Consider the following 20,237-nt stretch of genomic DNA (forward strand, 5'->3'; position numbering starts at 1 on the left):
AGAGGGATCTCGGATACGAATCGTGTTTGCAATTGCCTTGCAGCAAAGCCATCAAAACAAGAACAAGAACAAGACTGATTTGTGCAATATTTATTTAGTTTAAATTATAGAGATAAAAAATGGATGAACTAAGAGATCGCAGCATACATCACACGACTATCAAAATTTGCGAAGACCTGAAAAATTATAGTCAGTATAAAACTTTGTTTGATGATATCCAGGTAATTTTTACAGCTTTTTTAAATATTTTTTAAGACAAATATGCTAATTTTAACAAATATTAGATTCTAATTTTATTCATGCGAATTAAAAAAAAATTACAGCGCAATTATTCTTCTAAGGTATTTGCAGTTCTCAAATACAAGCATTCTTGACATTACAACGTCACAATATACAGGGCGTTCTAATTAAAAAAATTAATGTTGCCGACATAGCTTCTTTAGATACCCTTTATACAAAATCTTTATTTCAAAAAACAATGCCAATCGATGTATTCCCAAAAATAAAAAAAAAATAAAATACCTGAATTTTAAATGAATTTGTTCCTTTCATCGTAAATGCTGAGAATAAACTAATATAAATAATATATATAATAATAGATAATATACTCTGCCCTTTATGTGGTTGCAAAGTGTATAATTAAATAATGAAATATGAAAGTAAAAGCTCAAACTTGTTCTGACAATTTTATTTGTTCAAGGCTTTATTAAACGCAGCCTGATTCTAACCTGCAAATTTTTTAGAATTAATAGACCGAAGATTTTCCAATTCTTAATCAAAAATCTCTTCTCCAATGTTTGCTATATGTGAATTTATAAATTAACAGAACAGGACGCAAATAAGCGGATGCTAATTATATCAATTAGCTTTAAGATCACTTAATAATTCTAAGGTAACACCAAAGCTGTGTGATAATGGAATAAAAAATCCGGAAGACCGATAAGTAAACGCGGTACGGATCTTGGTGCCGGGACATATCGCACTTGTAAATTTTGTATATTTCTTCTCAATTCGGGAATGAATTTCCTTAAAAAAAAACTAAACTAAGAGCTGACATTTTTGAACGTTTCTGTTTATCAAACTGACACTACTTTGGCAACTATTTCATTTAAACGTAAAAATTCGGTACTTTTCAGAAACTGGTTTCGACCCCAGCAGTAAAAGTGGATGATTTTAAAAATTCGTTGTTAAGAGCCATGCAAGAGAACGGTCTAGATGCTGAGCTAAAAAACAACATTTACAGATGGGTAAAGTCGAAGAAAAAAGAAACCAGTCAATACGACTCGTTTTTTAGGTATTTATTTGAAAAGTTTCCTAATAAATGAACCCCTATAAAAATTATGATTTTTGGACTTTAGGAAAGCCCAAATTCATTGGGATAAAAGAATTCATAAGTCGCTAAATTCTATGTCAAGTGAATTAGGTATAAGTTTGGCGAGATTACGAGGAACAAACGAAAAGGAAGAAATTTGCAATAAATGGAACGAACTTAGTACATTTGAGGTCTATATAATGTTTTCATAGAATTTGAATTAATAAAAAGATGAATTGTTTTAGACAGACGTTCACAAATATAGACCCGTATATGCACCTAAAGATTTTTTGGAAGTTCTTCTAACACTTAAGGGACCTTATAAAGATAGGGGAAAATGGTAAGTATAAAATACTTAAAGAAACTCTATGGCTTATACTACAATCTAACTATAGCGTGGAAAAGCAGTTGGAAATAAACATTTAATATATTACATAGATGCGTTTTAAAACATTGTCTAGATGCTAATTGATTAACGAGGACTCTTTTTTAGAGCTACAAGTATTCAGGTTTTAAGTATTCAAACAGTCTTGAACATATATTTTATAAGCTCTATTAGAGAAAAAATATATAATATTTTTCTAGTCCTTCCTAATTTCAGTTTTCTTAATTTAATAACGAAACACTTTTTCCAGGATTTAATATTTTTTTTTTTAAGAAATATCTTTGAAACTTGTTACAAAATTACCTTTTTTTAATATCACGAGTAGCGTTAATGCTAAAAAGGTGTCTGTGAAATGTTAGAAAAAGTCGTGCTTTGGGAGTTGATTCTACAAACTTGGACTTCTCCATAAGAAGAGTCTGGATACAGCGATATTCTAGGAGTCTGCAGATACACTCGATATTTTAAGTCATACCTGCCCTTTGAGTAGATCTTGCATGTATAGCTCTAGGTGGAATAATATAAGCCAGTTCTTAACATGATTTACTGTGGTTGTATCGATAGAATAGAGTTCCCTACCACCCAGTATTAGCTGAAGCCGCTGAAGTCATCTGGATGGTCGACCTAAAGAAGGACACTAATGACTAATGTACTGTCATCAGCAAATCTGTAAATTAGAAGTCTTGTCGATAGAAATTTTATATATAAAATTTCTCGATATTCTATCGATTTTAGAAGAATATTGAAAATTTACTATAGTAAAATTATATTTAAATTAATTATATTAGTTACTTTTTCTTTTTTTGCTTAAGAGCTTAAACTTTAATAAATTTGGTAACAATTTCTAGATAAGAAAGTCATAAGTTATGCATAATAAAATATGTATAATCTGTACGTGCAGAAATCCATACGAATATATTTATAACAATATATTTTTAGTCAAATGTAATAATATTTTGTTCATTTTAGAAATCATAGATATTATAAACATTTAAAGAAAGTCTAAATAGACAACATAAAAATATATAAAGTATTCCGTTTGAAATTGTTTTGTTATGTTAAATATCGTGATATTTTAATGGCAATATTTAAAACCCCGTATAATTTTAACCAACCAATGAAAAAAATAAATTAAAAACGAGTCCTAGTTTTTTATAATAAAGTTACTTCGTTTTAGCATATTTTCAAATTAAAAATCTTAAATATCTAAAAAAGGGTAAAAATTTGCATATACATATGTATAGCAATAAGTGATATATATATATACTTTGATTGAACAGTAGAATGCAAAACTAATATAAAATGTTGGGTATCCCATTTAAAATAACAAAGTTAGCCTTACATGCCTATTTTAAACACTAGACGACACAGGTTTGATATTATGGGAAAGTTGCGTAATGTGATGGTTATTCAAATGGAGTCTAAGAATTTTAAAATGTTGAATATTTACGGCGAAAATCAAAAAAATCCTATTTTTTTCTGACGTGCTTGTTCCATTTTTAACAAAGCTGTATTTACAAAAATGCAATAAATTTAAAATTCGCTTTAAGCTTTGTACTTAATTTGTTTTAAATATTCTATAGATTTCGTGGAAGGATATATCCTGTAAGTAATTGCATTATTTTATTTTAGCGATAACATTAAATGGGAATTCGCTCAGGTGCCTATTAAAGTGAAAAATTTATCAGAACTAGTAAGCTGATATTAAACAAGAATAAATTCTAAAGTATGATCAAATGTTTTAACTTCTAGAGAACCTTATATATAGAAATGGCCAGGGGAGAATATATATTAAACAACAACAATTTCGTTCATAATCAAAATTTTCCAGTGCTGGAAGCTGAAAGAATAGCATTGGGTGAGAGAGTTTTAGCAAAAAATTATGCACCATTAGCGCAGGAGTATTTAAAAAAAGGTTGCCCAAAATGCCTTAGATCCAAGGTATGGACCCTGTTATTGGGAGCGGAAGTAAAACCGACGGTAATTTTTATTAAGTTAATAGTCCTAATTATAATAACAAAAAAATCAATACCTAATAGATTATTATTTCAGCAAATAAATTATTTTGAAAATTTGAAAACGAGTGTTCTGCACTATGATTTGCTGATCGACAAGTTGATTATAAAAGATATTTGTTTAACTGCTTCGAACGACGATCAATATTTTGTTTTTGAAGACGTTTTATATCAAGTAGGTAGATTATCATCTTAAGCAATTTAAATTACAATATACTATAATTCGTAGGTTATGTTGTGTTTTTCCAGAGACTCAGAAATTCTCAAACAGCTTCCAAATCAACCAGCATTCATGCAAGTGGGCCTTAAAGGAAGACCCAATACACCAGAAAATGTTTTGGTATTTCCTCCAAGTGGGGTAATTCCTTTTCATGGGTTTACTATGTACGGTAAGCTGCTTCCAATTATGCAAAATCAAATCGCATCGTCAAAGGCTAGTTTATAATGTTTTTTTTTAATTCGCTTATTTCCTTTCTTTCAGCTGCGCCGTTCTGCTACCTATTTAATAACTCAGTCGAGTTATATTTTGTCTTTCGCGCATTCTATTTGAGATATTGGCATAAACTCCATCGACTCTGCGCATCACCTCAGGGAATCATTGCTTTGTGTCTGCAGTATGAGAAACTGTTGCAATGCTATGAACCAAATTTATGGAATCATTTCAAGAAGTGCAAAATACATCCGTAAGTATTTCATCATCTGCTTTCAAAGGGTAATCGAAATTAGGCTTCCAGAAAATGAGGCTGAAATCCAAAAATTTAGACTTAGCAATCGCACCAGAGAGCTTTCTCTAATCAATTAAAAGAGTGAATTTTAAAGCGGCGTATTCGGCGGTCATACTAGACTTCCGGTTTAAACATTTTTTCACAGATGGCGCAACTAACTTAGTTAACTAGGTTAGGAGTTAGATTTGTAAAAGACTGCCGTTAGCGTTTAGCGTCAGGTCAGGAGTGAGAAAGTACGGACGCGCGGGTAGTGGCAAAAAAATGAAAATAGTTTTATCTTTGCTTTTATTTTTGGACATTCATTTGTTTTGCACGAGACGCCTGGAAGGTTAATGAATCTTCCGGAACCAAGAAACCCGCGCCGCCGCGCCGCACCCGAAACCAGTTCAAGTCGGAGCATTAGCGCGATATTTAAATCGACAGAAATTAAGTAGTAAATAAATATTTCTAGTAGTCCTAAGTAATCGTGTTTAGTATATACGTGTAAAATAGATCAGTTGACTATTTTTGTGTATCTAGTGTTCTAATCCATATGGTGATACACGGGTGCCAGATGTGGGATGTGAATTAGACATCAGTCAACTGGACATTGAAAAATAAATAATAGCGGACTGAAATAAATCGAATGAATATGAATGAATGAATAGGCGCTGGAGAAAAGAAACTGCGATATGATCGGAAATAAAGCGAACTTGCAGGAGCGGCTTTGCAACGCATTACTTGACATAGGTGTGAATATAGATAACTTTGCTTTTGCTGGTGCGAATGATGAAGATCAATACTTACCAGGTTTTAAGAATGATTTGCTGGAAAAAAACTGTAAAGATGCAAAAAAATTCTGCCAATCTGGAAGCTCAATCGCTGGAAAATATTACAAAGGTGGAAAAAGGTATAAAGAAAACTGCTTAAAAATTCCGCCAACATAGAAGCTAAATTGCTGAAAAATTCTGGAAAATTATGAAAGAAAACTTTGCCACGCTTATAGAAAATTATGCTAGGTTGGAAAAAAAGATTTTGGGAAACGCCAATTTGAAAAAGAAATTAAAAAAATCTTCCTTCCAGGAAAAGCGGATTCTCTCATATCTGATAGAGTACAGGATCCAGGAAGTTCGTTCAATCGGGCTGATGCGTCTTAAACCGCCTCAATTTGATATATTATGGAATATTTATTAGAATCAATTTGAGGCGGCTGCAAAAGCAAACGGTTGGTCATCTAGGCAGATCTAAATTTCTCGGAAAGAATTATGGAACGTTTGGCAGTCAAAGAATTCTTAGATGGACTTGAATGGTGAAATGTACTTATTCCTAGCACATTCACCTAAGCTAGTAGATGCCCTAAGCGGGCTCTCGAATTCGAAGCTACTAAGAATACAAACAAAAGTTTTCTTGCTCGTGTCTGGCAAGTGATTCCATAAGAGGACAACTTTGAAGAATCAGTTAAGTAGATGATTAGAAAGGCGATTGGAGAACATAGTCCAGATATCCGGATACCGGGATCTAGAACCTGGTTAACGGAAGGGAAGAAACTAGCTTATAAAGACGCTTGTACTCTCTAAAGGAGGATCTGAGAAGTCTAGCAATTCCCAAATTCGTATGCTGACTCGATAACTCATTAATTATTATTTCTACAAGAAGTCCAGTTGCAAAAGGGGAACCTTCTGCCAATATCGACATCTACTATCTTTGGAATCATTCGGGATGAAATGAACTTAGGTAGAGGTCAGTGTAACGTTATTGGCAATGCCGTGAGTACCAGCTGTTCTCTTTCATTCCGGAATGACACAAACGGGCACACCGCACGGCATCTCTGGAGACATGTGGAAGGTTAGCGAATCTTTCGGAACTATGATCCGCCGATTTTATAAGGAGCTACGTCGCCGCTGGGAGGCCAGTTGACAGTTCAGTTTATTTTGGAATATTGGCGCGATATTTAAACCACATAAATATTAGTAAATAAATATGGTATAAATAATTGTTTGTAGTAGTCTTAAGTGTGTTTGGTAGTATAAGTGTGTAAATAAATCAATTGACCATTTTCGTGCATTGACTATTTTAATTCACACCTAACGAACGGGGAAAAGCGCTACAATATATATGCGCGCAGACAAGATACTTTATAAATATAAATCTTATCTATATATGTGGATTATATTTTTTTATTAACAATCCTATATCATATAAAACAATTAAAAGTTATTATTTACAGGTGACAAATATAAAAATGTTTTATTTCGCAACCATCCAAAAACCTTTTAACATAAATTTAATAGATTATATTTTTAGATTAAGAGTAGTAATTAAATGGATCATGCGTGCATTCAGCGGCCACCTTCCCCCGGAACAGCTACTCACCCTCTGGGACATGATCTTAGCCTACGATTCACTGGAAATCATACCATTACTGGCAGTAGTCATAGTTATTTTTCGCAGAGAGAACTTGATGAAAGTGAACACTCTAGCCAATATAGAAGCTGTTTTGGCGGATCTCAGCTCGATCGCTGTGGTGCCACTATTACAGATGGCGCTTATGAAAGAAAGTTAAAAATGCATTTTTGATTAATAAAAAATTAAACGCTTTTCCTTTTAAACCTTAAATAAAACAAGTTGTGTTTAGAAAAATAAATCTATTTCTCTTTCGTGTCTTTCATTTGATGATGTTGTAAACAGTTGCAATCTGGATGGACAATTTTTCCATGCATCTGTTCGTTGACGATGAAATCTCCTAATTTTCCGATAACCATATTGTATTCACTATTACCTGTCTTGATTTGAAGAATATTATTTATTTTCTCTAAAAATAAATAAAAAGTTATAATATAAAATTTGTCAAAAACTGCCTCGGCAATCATTTGCCTGCCGTATGATAAAGAAATAAAATTTTCTGCCTGTTTCGAATGAATCTAAATTTTAAGTTTTAAATCATTATGAAAAATTACTTTTCGCCCCTCTTATATAAGATTTAAAGTACTTATTTATACCTACCATTTTGTCCTAAATTATCAGAATGTTTTATTATTAAGGGCTTATCCATAGCATGTTCGCTCAGCTGAAGGGGTTCTCTAAAATCATATTTCTGAGTGGTAAGAGGTATTTCCCAATGTTCTGGCAATTGATATTTATCGGCATTAGACTGTCGAAGCTTGCGTTTAATCTCCGCTTCTAAAAAAATAAATTTAACAAAATTATAATTATGATAATAGTCATAATTTAGATAAGGCTAACAACCTATATCGCAATAATCTACTTGATAAACGCTCTTCCCATTAAGTAACATCTGTCCTTTAACTATAATTTTATCCACGGGTTGTTCAAAAAAGATTTGAGCTACCTTTGGTTTTTCTTTTTTGACCTATAAACAAGAAAATATATGAGAATACAATAGTAAGAGATTACTAAAACACTAATATTAATTGGACATATTTATGCAAAATTCAACCCAGTACCCAAAAAACAATTTTAGGTCTTTGAAAATCGGTATTATAGTGATAATGTAAACATCGAGAATCAAACTAATTTTCTGTCATCTTGGATTGACAAGTGGCACACTGCACAAATATCTAGAAGGTTGACGAGAATCATCCGGAATAGTCGAATCCAGAATCAGCCGAATATATACGGAGCAGTATCGCCGATAGTAGTCAGTTCACTAAAGCTCGAAATAATAACAAAAGATTTAAAGAGGAATATGTATGTAAATAAATACAGTACCAATAATATCTCTAGTAGTCGTGAGTGATTTCATAGTGAAGTGTATAAATAAATTAGTTAACTATTTTCGATCGTTTTAATTCACACGAATGGAGGTCAATCACCCCGGATTGGTGAAAATAAATAATAATGAACCAGAATAAATCTGATTAAATTCTATAAAAATTCAAAAGCTGGCGGATTTAAAAGTTGTTCAGCTCAAAAGGGAGCTGGAGGAAAGGAATTACGATACGATTGGGAATAAAGCGGTCTTGCAGGAGCGGCTCCGTAACGGATTACTTGAAGAAAGCGAAGACCCGGACAACTTTGTTTTTGCTGGTGCAAGCGATCTTGATCAAATGTTGCAAGATTTAGAAGGTAGAAAACTCCGCCAATCTGGAAGTGAAGTTGCAAGAAAAATCTGTCAACTTCAAAGCTAAATTTCTGAAAAAATTCATTCAACATTTTAAGGGGTATTTGCCAGGTTAGAAGAAAAGATTATGGAAAATAATGCATTAAAACAATTTAAACAATAAGCTTCGGAAAAAGCTAAAAGAGAATTCTGCCACGTTGGAAGAAAACAGTTTAGAAATAACAAGAAATTATTTTATGAATGGAGGACAGGGTTCAGGAAGCTTAAAACAAATTCAAAATTGGACGTCAACACTACCAGTGACCAGCGTTGTAGACCTCCAGCAGTGAACAATAAGAGCGAAGTTTCTGGCTATATGGAATTTCTGGGGCTGATGCTCCTCAACCCGCCTCAATTTAATGGTACTACATCCTGGAATATTTATAAGCGTTAGTTTGAGGCGGCTGCAAATGCCTATAGATGCTTATCAATGCCCTTATATTGGTCTTCTTATGAGAGATGCTGCTGCTATCCTGCAGTGAATGTCTTTAGAAGAACAAAAAGCAGGGAATGTCCCTAGAAAAATAAAAATACCACCTAGTGAGGCATTTGGAGATGCGTTATGGCCAGTCACTCCTAAAATATGTCTACCATATGTAGCTGAAAAATCGATGCCAACAATCAGGGGAGTCCTTACAAGAATTTGAAGGTGACATTGCACCTCTGACGGGCATATCTGGATTTTCCTTCTTTCCGGAAAATCCAGAAAACGTTTGGCAGTCTGAGAATTCCTGAATGGACTCCGGGATAGTAAAATGAGACAGTACTTGCTGGCAGCACATCCATCTAAGTAGATGCACTAACACGGGCTCTGGAATTCGAAGCTGCCAAGACCACGAACAAAGTCAAGCTCGTTTTTGGCAACTAATTCTAGAAAGGGAAGAGTTTGAGGAATCTGTCAAGCGCATTATTCGAAAGCCAATTGAAGGACATATTGTTGGAAGCGTAACAAGGCAAGTCATGTAAAAAGATACCCTCAAGAAGACGCTAGTTCCACTCTAGTCAAATTAAGGTAGGTCGATCTGTCTTCAGTAAGCCATAGCAATAAGTTTCTGTCCGGTCAAGGTCTGACAGCGGGCAGAAGAGGAAGATTTTAACTTATTAAAAACCACAATCATCAATCATACGTGGCAAAATGTAGATCGAATAAAAGAACAAGATCCCGGTATCCAGGTAGTCCTAACCTAACTATAGAAGGAAGCCAATTTAGGGAAAAGTCCCTAAGTCTTCTCACAATGTGAAGTCATATTAGGCACAATGGAACTCCCTAATATTGGAAGATGACTCTTGCAGAGAAAAATAGTTTACCACGACGACAAAGAGAAAAGAAGGGAAATAATTTTGCCTGAATGTCAAATTTCAGAGTTGCTGGAGGAAATTCATGCCGGTGTGTCAGGAGTAATAGAGACTCCGGGAAAAGTAAGGACAATATTTTACTGGATCAATATAGGAAATGACAAGTATCACACCGCACGACGTCTAGAAGATTGGCAAGAATCGTCCATAACAGCATTCAGCCGAATATATAAGGACCCGCATCGCCGATAGTAGTCAGTAAAGTTCGAAATATTGGCGCAAGATTTAAATAGGTGTCATTAAATATAGTAAAAATAAATATCTTTAGTAATCGTGAGGGATCGTGTTTTCGTAGTGAATTGTCTAAATATACTAGGTGACTTATTTCTATTGTTTTAATTCAAACCTATCGAATGGAAAAAATGATACAGCATAACTATATTATGATACAAAAAAAAAACAGAAGACAAAAAAACAGTATTTTAGAAGATTAAAATGGATGCTTGTTTAGTTATGATTTTTATATCCTCTTATATTTTCCATTATTTAAAAACTGCACGAGAAAATAGTCATATAAGACGTTCATGTAAATTCGTATATTAATTTTTAAAATAAACTTCTTCTTCTTATTCCTTAGGACAGATTACAAATAACTGAGAAAATTGTTAATTGGCTAAAAAATTTCATAAGACTGGTGTATAACTCTTTCATTTTAATAATTTTCAACGGATGACCTTACTTTTCACTTACTGTGTATTGAGTCACCATCCTGTTGAAACATATTTGTTGAGAGGAAAAAGTCAAAAAAATTCATTCTTCACTATCTAAAAAGCGTAAATAACGGTTTGCATTCAAAGATTCATGAAAAAAATGTACAATTATTTTATTTTGGTAAATTGCAGAGCACAAATTTGCCTCGAAGTAAACACCGAGAAACCAGTTCATCATCTATAATTTCGAAATAATACAAGTAGTAAATATACACCGCACGACATCTCGAAGGTTAAGCGGGACTCTTCGGAAATTTGGCAGAAAGTTCAGTAAAAATATTTATATAGTAGTCGTGAGTGATCATATTTTCTATTATAGTTGACTATTCTCGATTATTTTAATTTACACCTAACCAAACAAAGTATGTCTTGTTGACTTGATCGCTCTGCTGCTAGGCAATTGCCAGCCCTATTGATTCCAAACAAAGTAGTTCATAGTGTTGTTATATTTCATACATTTTAGCCTGCTAATAATAAGGTCTGTGTACTTAGTCATATCTGATATAATTATTTTCTTTCCGTAACACCATTTTTGACGAATAAAAACAATTTTTAATATATGCAAAGTATATAAAAACCAAATATGATCAAACTATTATTATTCATTGTATTTATATTAGTACTGCGTACCTTGGAATAAATAAGTTATATTACATTTCTTTTTTGTTGAAATGTTTTTGTATATTTTGTGTTTAATAAAATAAAAACATTCAGCTTTGTTAACCTATAATATAAAAAACAAAAATCAATATTCACTAAAATGTAGGTCTAAAGGTAAATAAATCAAGAATATATAGCAACACAAGGGCGTACAATACAATAATAAAAAAAAATAATTTTGTTTTAATTAAAAAGTGTGTGGGAAATTAAAATTAATTATGAATAAAAAAGTCGTTTACTTCTTACAAGGTTCTCTCCAGTAGGTACGATTTTAATGCTTTGCGAAATGATGGAAAGGAAGGTATGAACTTTATTTGTAATGGCAGATGATTGTGCATTTTTTCGCATTATACAGAATCGATTTTTTGACTAACTCCGAGCGAGGGGTTGGAAGATAAAGATCATGTTCTGCGTTCCTGAGTAAGTAACTGTGAAGTGGCTCTTCTGAAGTAGATGTAACGTGCTTACGGATTAAGCAAATAGATTTAAAAATGAATAAGGAAGGAAGTGTTGAAATTTTGAATCTTTTAAGAAAATCCTAGCAATGGGTTTTACTGTTTACCCCAAGTGAGTAACAAACAATTCTTTTTTGAAGCTTGAAAATACGCTCAAATTGAGTTACACAACACGTACTCCAGAATGGAAGGGCATAAGGGAGATGCGACTCAAAAAGGGCATAATACACTGTTCTAGAAATGGACAAAATAAGCTCTTAGAAACTGATCTGAGCGCAAAACAGGCAGAGCTTAATTTTTTTGATAAAGCGTCAATAAGCAAATCTCATTTTAAGAAGTTATCTACAATAAGTCCCAAGAATCTTACTGAATCAATGACGTTAATAGTGGTGTTATTTAGTATAAACGATTGCAACGTACTTTTATACGAAAAGGCCTTAGTTTTAGAAATGTTAAGGCACAGGATATTAGAATTTTATGGTCAATAAGGCAATAGAAACGATACTATCGAGTGTTGTGTTGTCTGGAATGCTTCAAGTGAAACTGGTATCGTCTGCGAAGAGACAAATTTTCCCGCTAATATTCAGGTTAGCAATGTCGTTGATGCACAGCAAAAACAAAATAGGGCCTAAAACAGATCCCTGAGGTGCTCCACATTCAATTGGCTTGCAAGAAGACATCGTCGAATCAACCCTTACAAGCTGACTTCTGTTATTAAGATACGACTTAAGCCATTTAAGAGACGTACCTCTGAATCTGTAATACTGTAACTTATTAATTAGAATGTTGTGATTTACACAATCAAATGATTTTGAAAAATCACAAAAGATTGTCGCTGTTGAATGATGGTTGTTCAGGCTAGTGTACACATTATTAAAAGGAGAAAACATAGCATTATTTGTGCATTTGTTAATCAAAAATCCAAACTGGTGAGGAGTGAGAATTTTGTATTTGGACAGAAACGATAGGAGCCTTTTTTTAACTAATCGTTCGATTTTCAACAGCGTGGGGAGAAGTGCAACTGGGCGATAGTTCGAAGCCTCCTTTTTATCTCCTCCTTCATGCAAGGGAATAATTATCGCAGTCTTAAGACAGTTCGGAAAACTCCATTTGACAAGAATGACAGGTTAATATGCCACATTTCCAAAGTAATCTTTTATGCTGTTCGTTGAAGTAGAGATGTTGCTAGATGTGGGAGCCTTATTTCTTAAATCATTTACAATAGACCACGTTTCTCTAGCAAGATTACCGGAGTTAGCCAACCTCCTATTATAATAAATGTTCTTGGCAGCCTTTATATTCTTATGGTAAACTTTTCTGTAAAGTTTTTCGTAATTAAGAAAGCAAATGCTGTCTGAAAATTTTTTTAGGTGGGATAATAAGCGCATTTCAGCTCATAGAATTACTATCTTATAGAAAAAGGTTTGTTGTTTTCCTAACTGAAATATGATATATGTATGTATATATTTATATGTATATATGTATATAAGTACCTTTAACTTGAGGACCGAATTTAAAAAAGTACTGAATGCGTTTGCAATAATAAGACGTGAAAACTATCAATTGACAATTAAAATTATTGATAGACTATCGAAAAGGATTTGAGTCTGGGTGTGTGATGTTGTCAACGTTAAATTAATGAATTGTCTTGTGCATGAAACTGTAATAGTTTGAATGCATTTCTTATGGTCAGTTTAAAGCAGCTGGAAAACAAATTGTTTGTTGTCCAACTACAAGACAGTTGGAGTAACTATGTAGTTGAGAGGAGATGCTACTACCATCCAGCTAAGAGCTCGACAGTCATTAATTCTTATAGTTATTTTTCGCTTGTTCCTCTTTTTCAGAAATTAAATGAAAATAAGACATAAGTAAAAATTAACAAAAACTAAAATGCTGCCGAATGGATAAATTATCTGTCATAAAACCCAAAACTTTAACAAATGTACGCAAGCATGTTTAGACTATGGAGCTAATTATTTTACCAAAAATGTTTAATTTCTTTACCAGAAGCGATCTTTAATTCATGTGATGCGGTGTAATTGCATATTTTGCTTAAAAGTTTTGCCCTATACTATGCCCTATATTTTGCCCTATACTATGTAAAATACGGGTTTTTGTTGATAATTCTATTTTTTTTTAATAGAAGAAAAATGTAAACAAAAGTTTTTCATGAAAAGTTGATAATTTATAATACCTTCTCCAAAAATTCTTCATTGGCCTCTTGGGGAGGCTTTATATCAGAGGTTTTTTCTAGCTCTAGGAAATTTCTGAAGCCTTCACATATGGGATCTTTAAATTCCTGCTCCGTAGTTTTGACTATTTTACTAAAAATTAAATAAAAATGTTAATAATTTCAAAATGTTCAACTACTTACTATAGGTTTAACTTTTAAATTAGATTTTCTTTTTTTTTTAATCCGCAATGAAAAATATAAAAAATGAAATTTTAGAACTTACTTTTTTATCGATCTTTTAATAAAATCTTTATTATAAATTGTTAAATACGGTCCATACTTAAGTCTTCCTTCTAAATTTTTCATTTTAGTAATAATGCGGTCTGCAAATCTAAATGAAAATAAATGATTTTGTTTATCTATGTTTAAAGTTGGAATTTGACATTTATTTCACTGTCAGGGTCAAGTCAATGTACCAGTAACATTACATAATCTTAGAAAAAATTTGTAGTAGAAAGGATAAACTTTTATAGGAAAGAAAAATGGCTCAAGCATTTGTTTCCACTTACCAAAACCATTTCAGATGGCACTGTCAGCCGAAAATACCTCCGTAAGCTTTTTATATTTTTTAATGCATTTTTGTATATGGGTTATTTATGTTTATAAAATAACATAGGCTAGCTTTAGATTACTTTCATGTAAAAAAGTTCCTTTGTTACCTACAGTAAATGAGTAACAAAAGAAGCATAATAAAAAAATGCTCGACATCGCAAATAGTTATGAACAAACGTACAATCAAAAATACTACAGTTCTGTGATTAGGATCGTAATTTTCTGGTTTACTGCATTTTGCATCCTTATAGAAAACTAAAATCATGAAACTGAAAGTTCTTACGACAAGTTTTTATTAATTTATTTAAACTTTCAGCCAAAATATTATCACTTTAGTATAAACGAACCTCCTATTGAAATAAATCTAAAAAATTCTTTCTAGTTTTACAATTTCTATCAATATACCTTTCTGCACTTATTGTGACGCCATTGACGATGGTTTAATTATTATTAAATTTAATGTATTCCTTTAAATGTACACAGTAGGGTGGAGCGAATTTTCGATTTCTGGAATCTTAATTACCCTATATGCTTAATAGGTGCTTATTGTAGTCGTTAGTAAGCCAAAAAAAACTTAACGTCAGAAAACAACTTCTTCGGCTGCCGAAAGTGCCTTAAAATTTCGGAAATTATTATGTTTTTTATTAATTTAGCGAATTTTTTATTTCTTAAAATGTAACAACCCTGTATGCTTAAAAGGTGCCTATTGTACTCTCAAGTGAGCCAAAAAAAACTAAACGTCCAAAAACAATATCTTCGGCTGCTGAAACCTCCTCAAAATTTCGATAATTAAAGATAGAATCCGACCAACCTAGGAAAGATACAGCCAGATGCAAAACAGTAGAGCAAAAGATTTGCGGGAGCCATTGGTAAGACCCTTGAATCGTGTGAAAATTTACCAGTCGTACAGTTTGAGAAAATTGAAACAATTTTACCATTAGTTGATCTAGAAACCGTAAGTACCGATGCAAAGTATTTATATGAGATGTGTCAAGGAATGTCTACTGGAGTTTTAAAAGACGATTGGGCTCTAAAAGCGCCAGGGAAAATGTCACACTCTAGATAGCTTACCACAGCCAATAGAGTCCTAAGGTTATACGTTGCTACCAATGAACCCTCTTAAAACCTTAAAATGTTAACAGAGTTTATAGTAAAAGTGTATGCCGTATGCTGGTTTCAAATTAAATGCCATTGGTCTTGTAAGGATGGTGCTAGGCACTTGTTTAGCATTATAAATAAATCTCGTTACCTCCCTGAAGAAATAAAAAAAGGTATTGATGCCGTAATTGAGAGAAATGGATTTTTTTCGCACCCAGAAAATATTTTATTAGCCATGTTAGAAGATGATAGAAAACATATTCGAGAGTTAGCTTTAAAAAGGATTTTAAAATGCAGATCAACCGCAAAAACCGAGGATGTTAGAATATTTCGCGTGAATAAATTGAATTTTGATTGTCAAGATTATGTCGACTTAATTGACTGGCAAAATGTTGTTATAAGCGAGCCCCCATTAATAATGGAAATTTCGAACGAAGAACTAACTAACATGATTTCTTTGGTTCCTGATGAAATAGGGTTATTAAAATTCCCTTGTCATTCACAGGCAGTTGAACAAGCAGTTAAGTTACTTACTGAAGCCTATATGGCGGTTTATGGCCCTGAAGCACGAGACGGATTTATTAGAGCTCGTATTGAATCAAGACAAATATTGCCGCAATTTGATACTAAAAAACGATTCTTAGCAGTTCTAGAACAGAAAAAATAAAAAAAATTATTCTAAGGGTGGGAGGGTAGGGTGGAACTCGAGATGCAGCCCCTCCACGTGGTGAGTTCTGAGTAGTATTTCATGAAAAACTAGCTGAGAGCTGCATGTTTGGCTTTTTTTGCAGTTTTAAAGATTTTTTTAATTTTAAAATTTTCAAGGTCATTTCGGCAGCCGATGGAATCGTCATAAGTCATTCGGATTTTTTTGGGTAAATAAGAACCCCGAAAGGCCTCTTTTGCACACCCAGGTATATTCGTTTTCGAAAATTAGTTATTTTGGTCCAGTTTTCGCTCCATCCTAGTACACAGTCTATATGTATGTAAATACAGTTATTGTTTTTAAATTAACTGTAGTAAATAATTTATACAAGATTATTATACATTTTAACTTAACTATATAAGCCAATATTAAGTGTCTTGAGGATGATTTTATAAAAAGATTGAAACCTGAACCAAAAAGAGTCTTATTTGGACTAATTTAAAAAGTTCTTTAGTAATTTTAATCACTGTTACATTACGTTTTTAAGGTACTGGGCAGACATGTGTTTTTTTTTGTTAAACCTGTGATGTCATTCAGCCTACGTAGTTGGGCAAATTCTACTTTAGCAATAGCTAGAGGGGTTGATAATAATTTAGTATTCATATAAAAATAATAATTATTCTAGATGGGGCTTTAGCCGATCTCTTCCAAGCGAAGCAACTTAAGGCTTTTAATTTAGTAACGCCAAAAACAACTTTTTCTAGAAACTGGGCGGTATTATGCATAACCCTACTAATTAGGTTTCGCAAATTATAAAAAAATTCTTATTCTACCAATGTATGGAGAAAGTGATAATGTTTATTCTGTAAACCTAAATTTGCTTAGGCACTCTTCGTCAAAAATCGACTCAATTTATTTAGACATCTTAAAACTAATATTTAGAAGAATACAAGAAAGTTTACCTTATTTTATCAACACCGGAACATGGAATCTGAGACTTATATTTGTAACGAGAAAAGTCGAAAATCGTGTTTTTCATACTTTTTTGTGTTTTCTAGAATTTATTTTACGAACATTTTTTATCATATTGACCATCTGACCTTAGAAACAAAATATGTTAATTACGAGTATTCCTACTCGTATTTCTACTCGCATTGCATCACATAATAATTTTTTTTTTAAGTTTTTTTATTATTCAGCAGGACATTCCCTCCTCAATTGCTGTATGTGCTTTTTTCTGAGTTCTTTTTAATTGTTATTTAAATTGTTAATAGTAACTTATAAATTGTTTTCTTTAACTTTTTTAAGTGTTGTGATATTTTAGATTTTAACAGAATTTAAAAGGAAAATAATTACAAGAGATTACAATTATTATATTTTTAGCTTGGTCAGAAAAGTGTAGTTTTCCACTGCCACTTCCAATACATTTGGACATATAGCAAAACCGGCATTTCAATAATTCTATATTAAAGTTTTATTGGTACTAGAGTACTCATAATGCAGCATTGTGTCTTGAGATAGACATTATGTAAACCGGACGAGCTGACGTAGACTAGGTGCATTATCGTATCTGGCTGTTAACATGTTCTACACCTAACATTTAAGTACAAGTTACACCAATTTTAGATAATCGAAAAAAAAAGACATGTAAATCAGTAGTTATATAACTGATGTTATCTTGCAAGGTAATAAAAGTTTAATTGTCATCAATCGCAAATCTGCGACATCAGCAGGTTGATATAGGAGTCGATCTTCTGCTATAGATGCAGCATTAAAGATCTTCTATGTCTTATTTCGTGGTCTTAAACTATCTGCTGTATAATAATGGGTCTGTACAGTTGGGCATCTTGCAAGGTAAGCTGATTAGCATTTAACCTCTTTAAGCTCGGACGATCCGTTGGCGCGGGGGCGAGATATATTAAATACAGTGTCAGATAGTTCAGTTAATTAATAATCAAAAACTTTAACCTATTAACTGGAAGCTAGCCATTTAAACTTTTCCTAGATGTTTAGAGTGATCGTAAATTATAGAGCCGGGTACAACGAATCTTACAATTTTTAATTGAAATAAATACATTTGTAAAATTGGTATAGCTGACTAAACAACAATTAATTGACTATGAATAAAATCAACTCAATTAGCGAAAGATTCTTAAAATTTATATTTAACAATATTGAAAAAAAGCCAAACTGATAAAAAGCTATTTTTGAAGTTACATACACTATGTATCTTTGCTGAAGTCATATCTGTGAGGTAGAGAGCAAACAATATCCAGCATCATAAAAAAACACACTATTCTTATATAAACAATTTTTCTTTAATACCAAGAGGATCTGGATTGCTGAATTCGATACAAAATCACAAATACTACAGCAAGCAAGTATTTTGCATGATTTTTTTTCTTTATCATCTATCTAGGAAACTTAGCCAGCTCAATTTTATAATATCCAGTATCCCCAATTGAGTAAGTACTTCGATTCTTCCTAATTCTTCGATGCGTAAGTATATTTTGCTACCACCGGTGTAGATATAGGAAAAGGTCTGAGAATGGTATTTATGGATAGGACAAAAGAGAGAAGAACCATATGTTAAATAAGTGAATAATGACGTGGTAGTCGTATTATCTTAGTATGATTATTTAAATTCATTTTATTTCTCGATTCTTGTCATTCATATATAGATTTCTAACTTTATAAAATTAATGTTAAATTCACAAAAATACAAATGTTTTTATTATCATAAATTTGAAATGAACTTTAGAGAAAGCATTTAGAAAAATTGGTAAGCCTATCATCAAAGTAAATACTGTTTTTCTGTACCGGTTTAATGATATTTACACGTCAATAATGTCAAAAATAAAGATGAACTACATATTTGTACTAGTAATAGTCTCTTAAAGAGTAAGGTTCCAGCTTTACTAATATCTCATTAATTGCAGCCCTAAAACTTTCAATTGATATAGTTCTTTTTATGTGTTCTGGTAGCAAGTTAAATAATTTTATTATACATGTAACTATAATGTGAAGATTTTTCCGTTAGTAAAAGGCAACCCATTTATTAAAATGGGTTATCTTTAAATGGGTTAAAAAATATGCTATACTTATTATTAGATTCAAAGTTAGTAAAATGCAGCAAGGAATTTTTATTCATGTATTTTCCAACTACTCTAATCACATAACTAAAACTTATTTAACTTTTTTAGTAGCTGGTTTATATGGTATGCCCAGTCAGTATTTTTGCTTATATTTAAATCACCATTGCCAAATTTAATTTCCAAAAACTTTTCTATATTATGTTATTTGTTCGGAATATTATAATATTTGTTTTTTCTTTGTTTGAATTTAATATATTTGTATTAAACCAGTATGTCATCATGTCAACGAATTTTTCTGCATTAGATAATAAATTTTTCAATGATTTACCAGTAATAATAATATTAGTGTCATTCACATATTTACCAATATTCTGGATAGGTGAATTTATTAGAAGATCAAGATCATTAAATATTATGAACAATATCGGACCGAGTATGCAGCCTTGTGTAATTCCTATATCACTAAATAAAGTTTCTTCTTTTAACACTTTTACTGTTTATTTTCCGTTATTATTGTAGCATCTAAATTACTCTATAACATTACCCTTTATGCCATATTTTTCTAGCTTTTTTTTCACAGGAGCCTATTCAAAAAATCCAATGCTTTGGTTAGATATAAAAGAGTTCCCAGAGAAACTTCATCATTTTTAAAATGTTTTACAATTTTTTTCATGTAAAAAAGTAAAAAAAAATCAGTCTTGGCTTAACAGACTCTTAAAATTATTTATAAATGTGTTCTATTGAATATTTATATCTTCCACAGTACAACTATTGAATGTGTCGCTGATTAAGTCGGCACTATTGATATATTTGTTCAGTGGCGGACCCAGAACATCACTAAAGGGGGAGGGGGGCACTTGCTACTATAAATACAAATAATGTTGATAAGAATTGTTTAA

At 32.1% G+C, this 20,237-nt stretch overlaps 3 protein-coding genes across 4 annotated transcripts in view; 2 read left to right on the forward strand and 1 right to left on the reverse strand.

The window, feature by feature from the left end:
* LOC126738931 (TBC1 domain family member 19) lies at positions 1–7,070 on the forward strand. The gene is made up of 10 exons (XM_050444422.1): positions 1–221; positions 1,137–1,294; positions 1,359–1,503; positions 1,558–1,652; positions 3,327–3,387; positions 3,447–3,674; positions 3,747–3,884; positions 3,939–4,098; positions 4,191–4,392; positions 6,718–7,070. Exons 1-10 carry the CDS (start codon positions 120–122, stop codon positions 6,974–6,976), a joined length of 1,548 nt encoding a protein of 515 aa, XP_050300379.1. The 5' UTR covers positions 1–119; the 3' UTR covers positions 6,977–7,070.
* LOC126738932 (uncharacterized) overlaps positions 7,039–20,237 on the reverse strand; it is a 15,993-nt gene continuing 2,794 nt past the window's right edge. The window contains exons 2-6 of one of the 2 annotated variants that reach the window (XM_050444424.1): positions 14,171–14,278; positions 13,909–14,038; positions 7,660–7,783; positions 7,417–7,593; positions 7,039–7,225 (exon numbers count right to left, since the gene is read on the reverse strand). In XM_050444424.1, the coding sequence (XP_050300381.1) occupies positions 7,059–7,225; positions 7,417–7,593; positions 7,660–7,783; positions 13,909–14,038; positions 14,171–14,253 (681 nt within the window). In that variant the 5' untranslated portion in view covers positions 14,254–14,278 and the 3' untranslated portion in view covers positions 7,039–7,058. Of the gene's footprint in view, positions 7,226–7,416; positions 7,594–7,659; positions 7,784–13,908; positions 14,039–14,170; positions 14,342–20,237 lie in introns of those variants that run through there. The other variant, XM_050444423.1, reaches the window with a different exon arrangement.
* LOC126738934 (uncharacterized) overlaps positions 14,332–20,237 on the forward strand; it is a 17,615-nt gene continuing 11,709 nt past the window's right edge. Inside the window, exon 1 of the mRNA XM_050444426.1 lies at positions 14,332–14,497. Within this exon, the coding sequence (XP_050300383.1) occupies positions 14,430–14,497 (68 nt within the window). The 5' untranslated portion in view covers positions 14,332–14,429. The remainder of the gene's footprint in view (positions 14,498–20,237) is intronic.

The sequence above is a fragment of the Anthonomus grandis genome, chromosome 7 (assembly GCF_022605725.1).
Source record: "Anthonomus grandis grandis chromosome 7, icAntGran1.3, whole genome shotgun sequence".
Classification (NCBI taxonomy): Eukaryota; Metazoa; Arthropoda; class Insecta; order Coleoptera; family Curculionidae; genus Anthonomus; species Anthonomus grandis.

Bases quoted from the DNA above. Each gene is read 5' to 3' on its own strand.
- LOC126738931 (XM_050444422.1), top strand. From the start codon at position 120: ATGGATGAACTAAGAGATCGCAGCATACATCACACGACTATCAAAATT. The intron at 3,885-3,938 runs GTAGGTAGATTA...TATAATTCGTAG, and splicing joins TTGAAGACGTTTTATATCAA to GTTATGTTGTGTTTTTCCAG. The intron at 4,099-4,190 runs GTAAGCTGCTTC...CCTTTCTTTCAG, and splicing joins TCATGGGTTTACTATGTACG to CTGCGCCGTTCTGCTACCTA.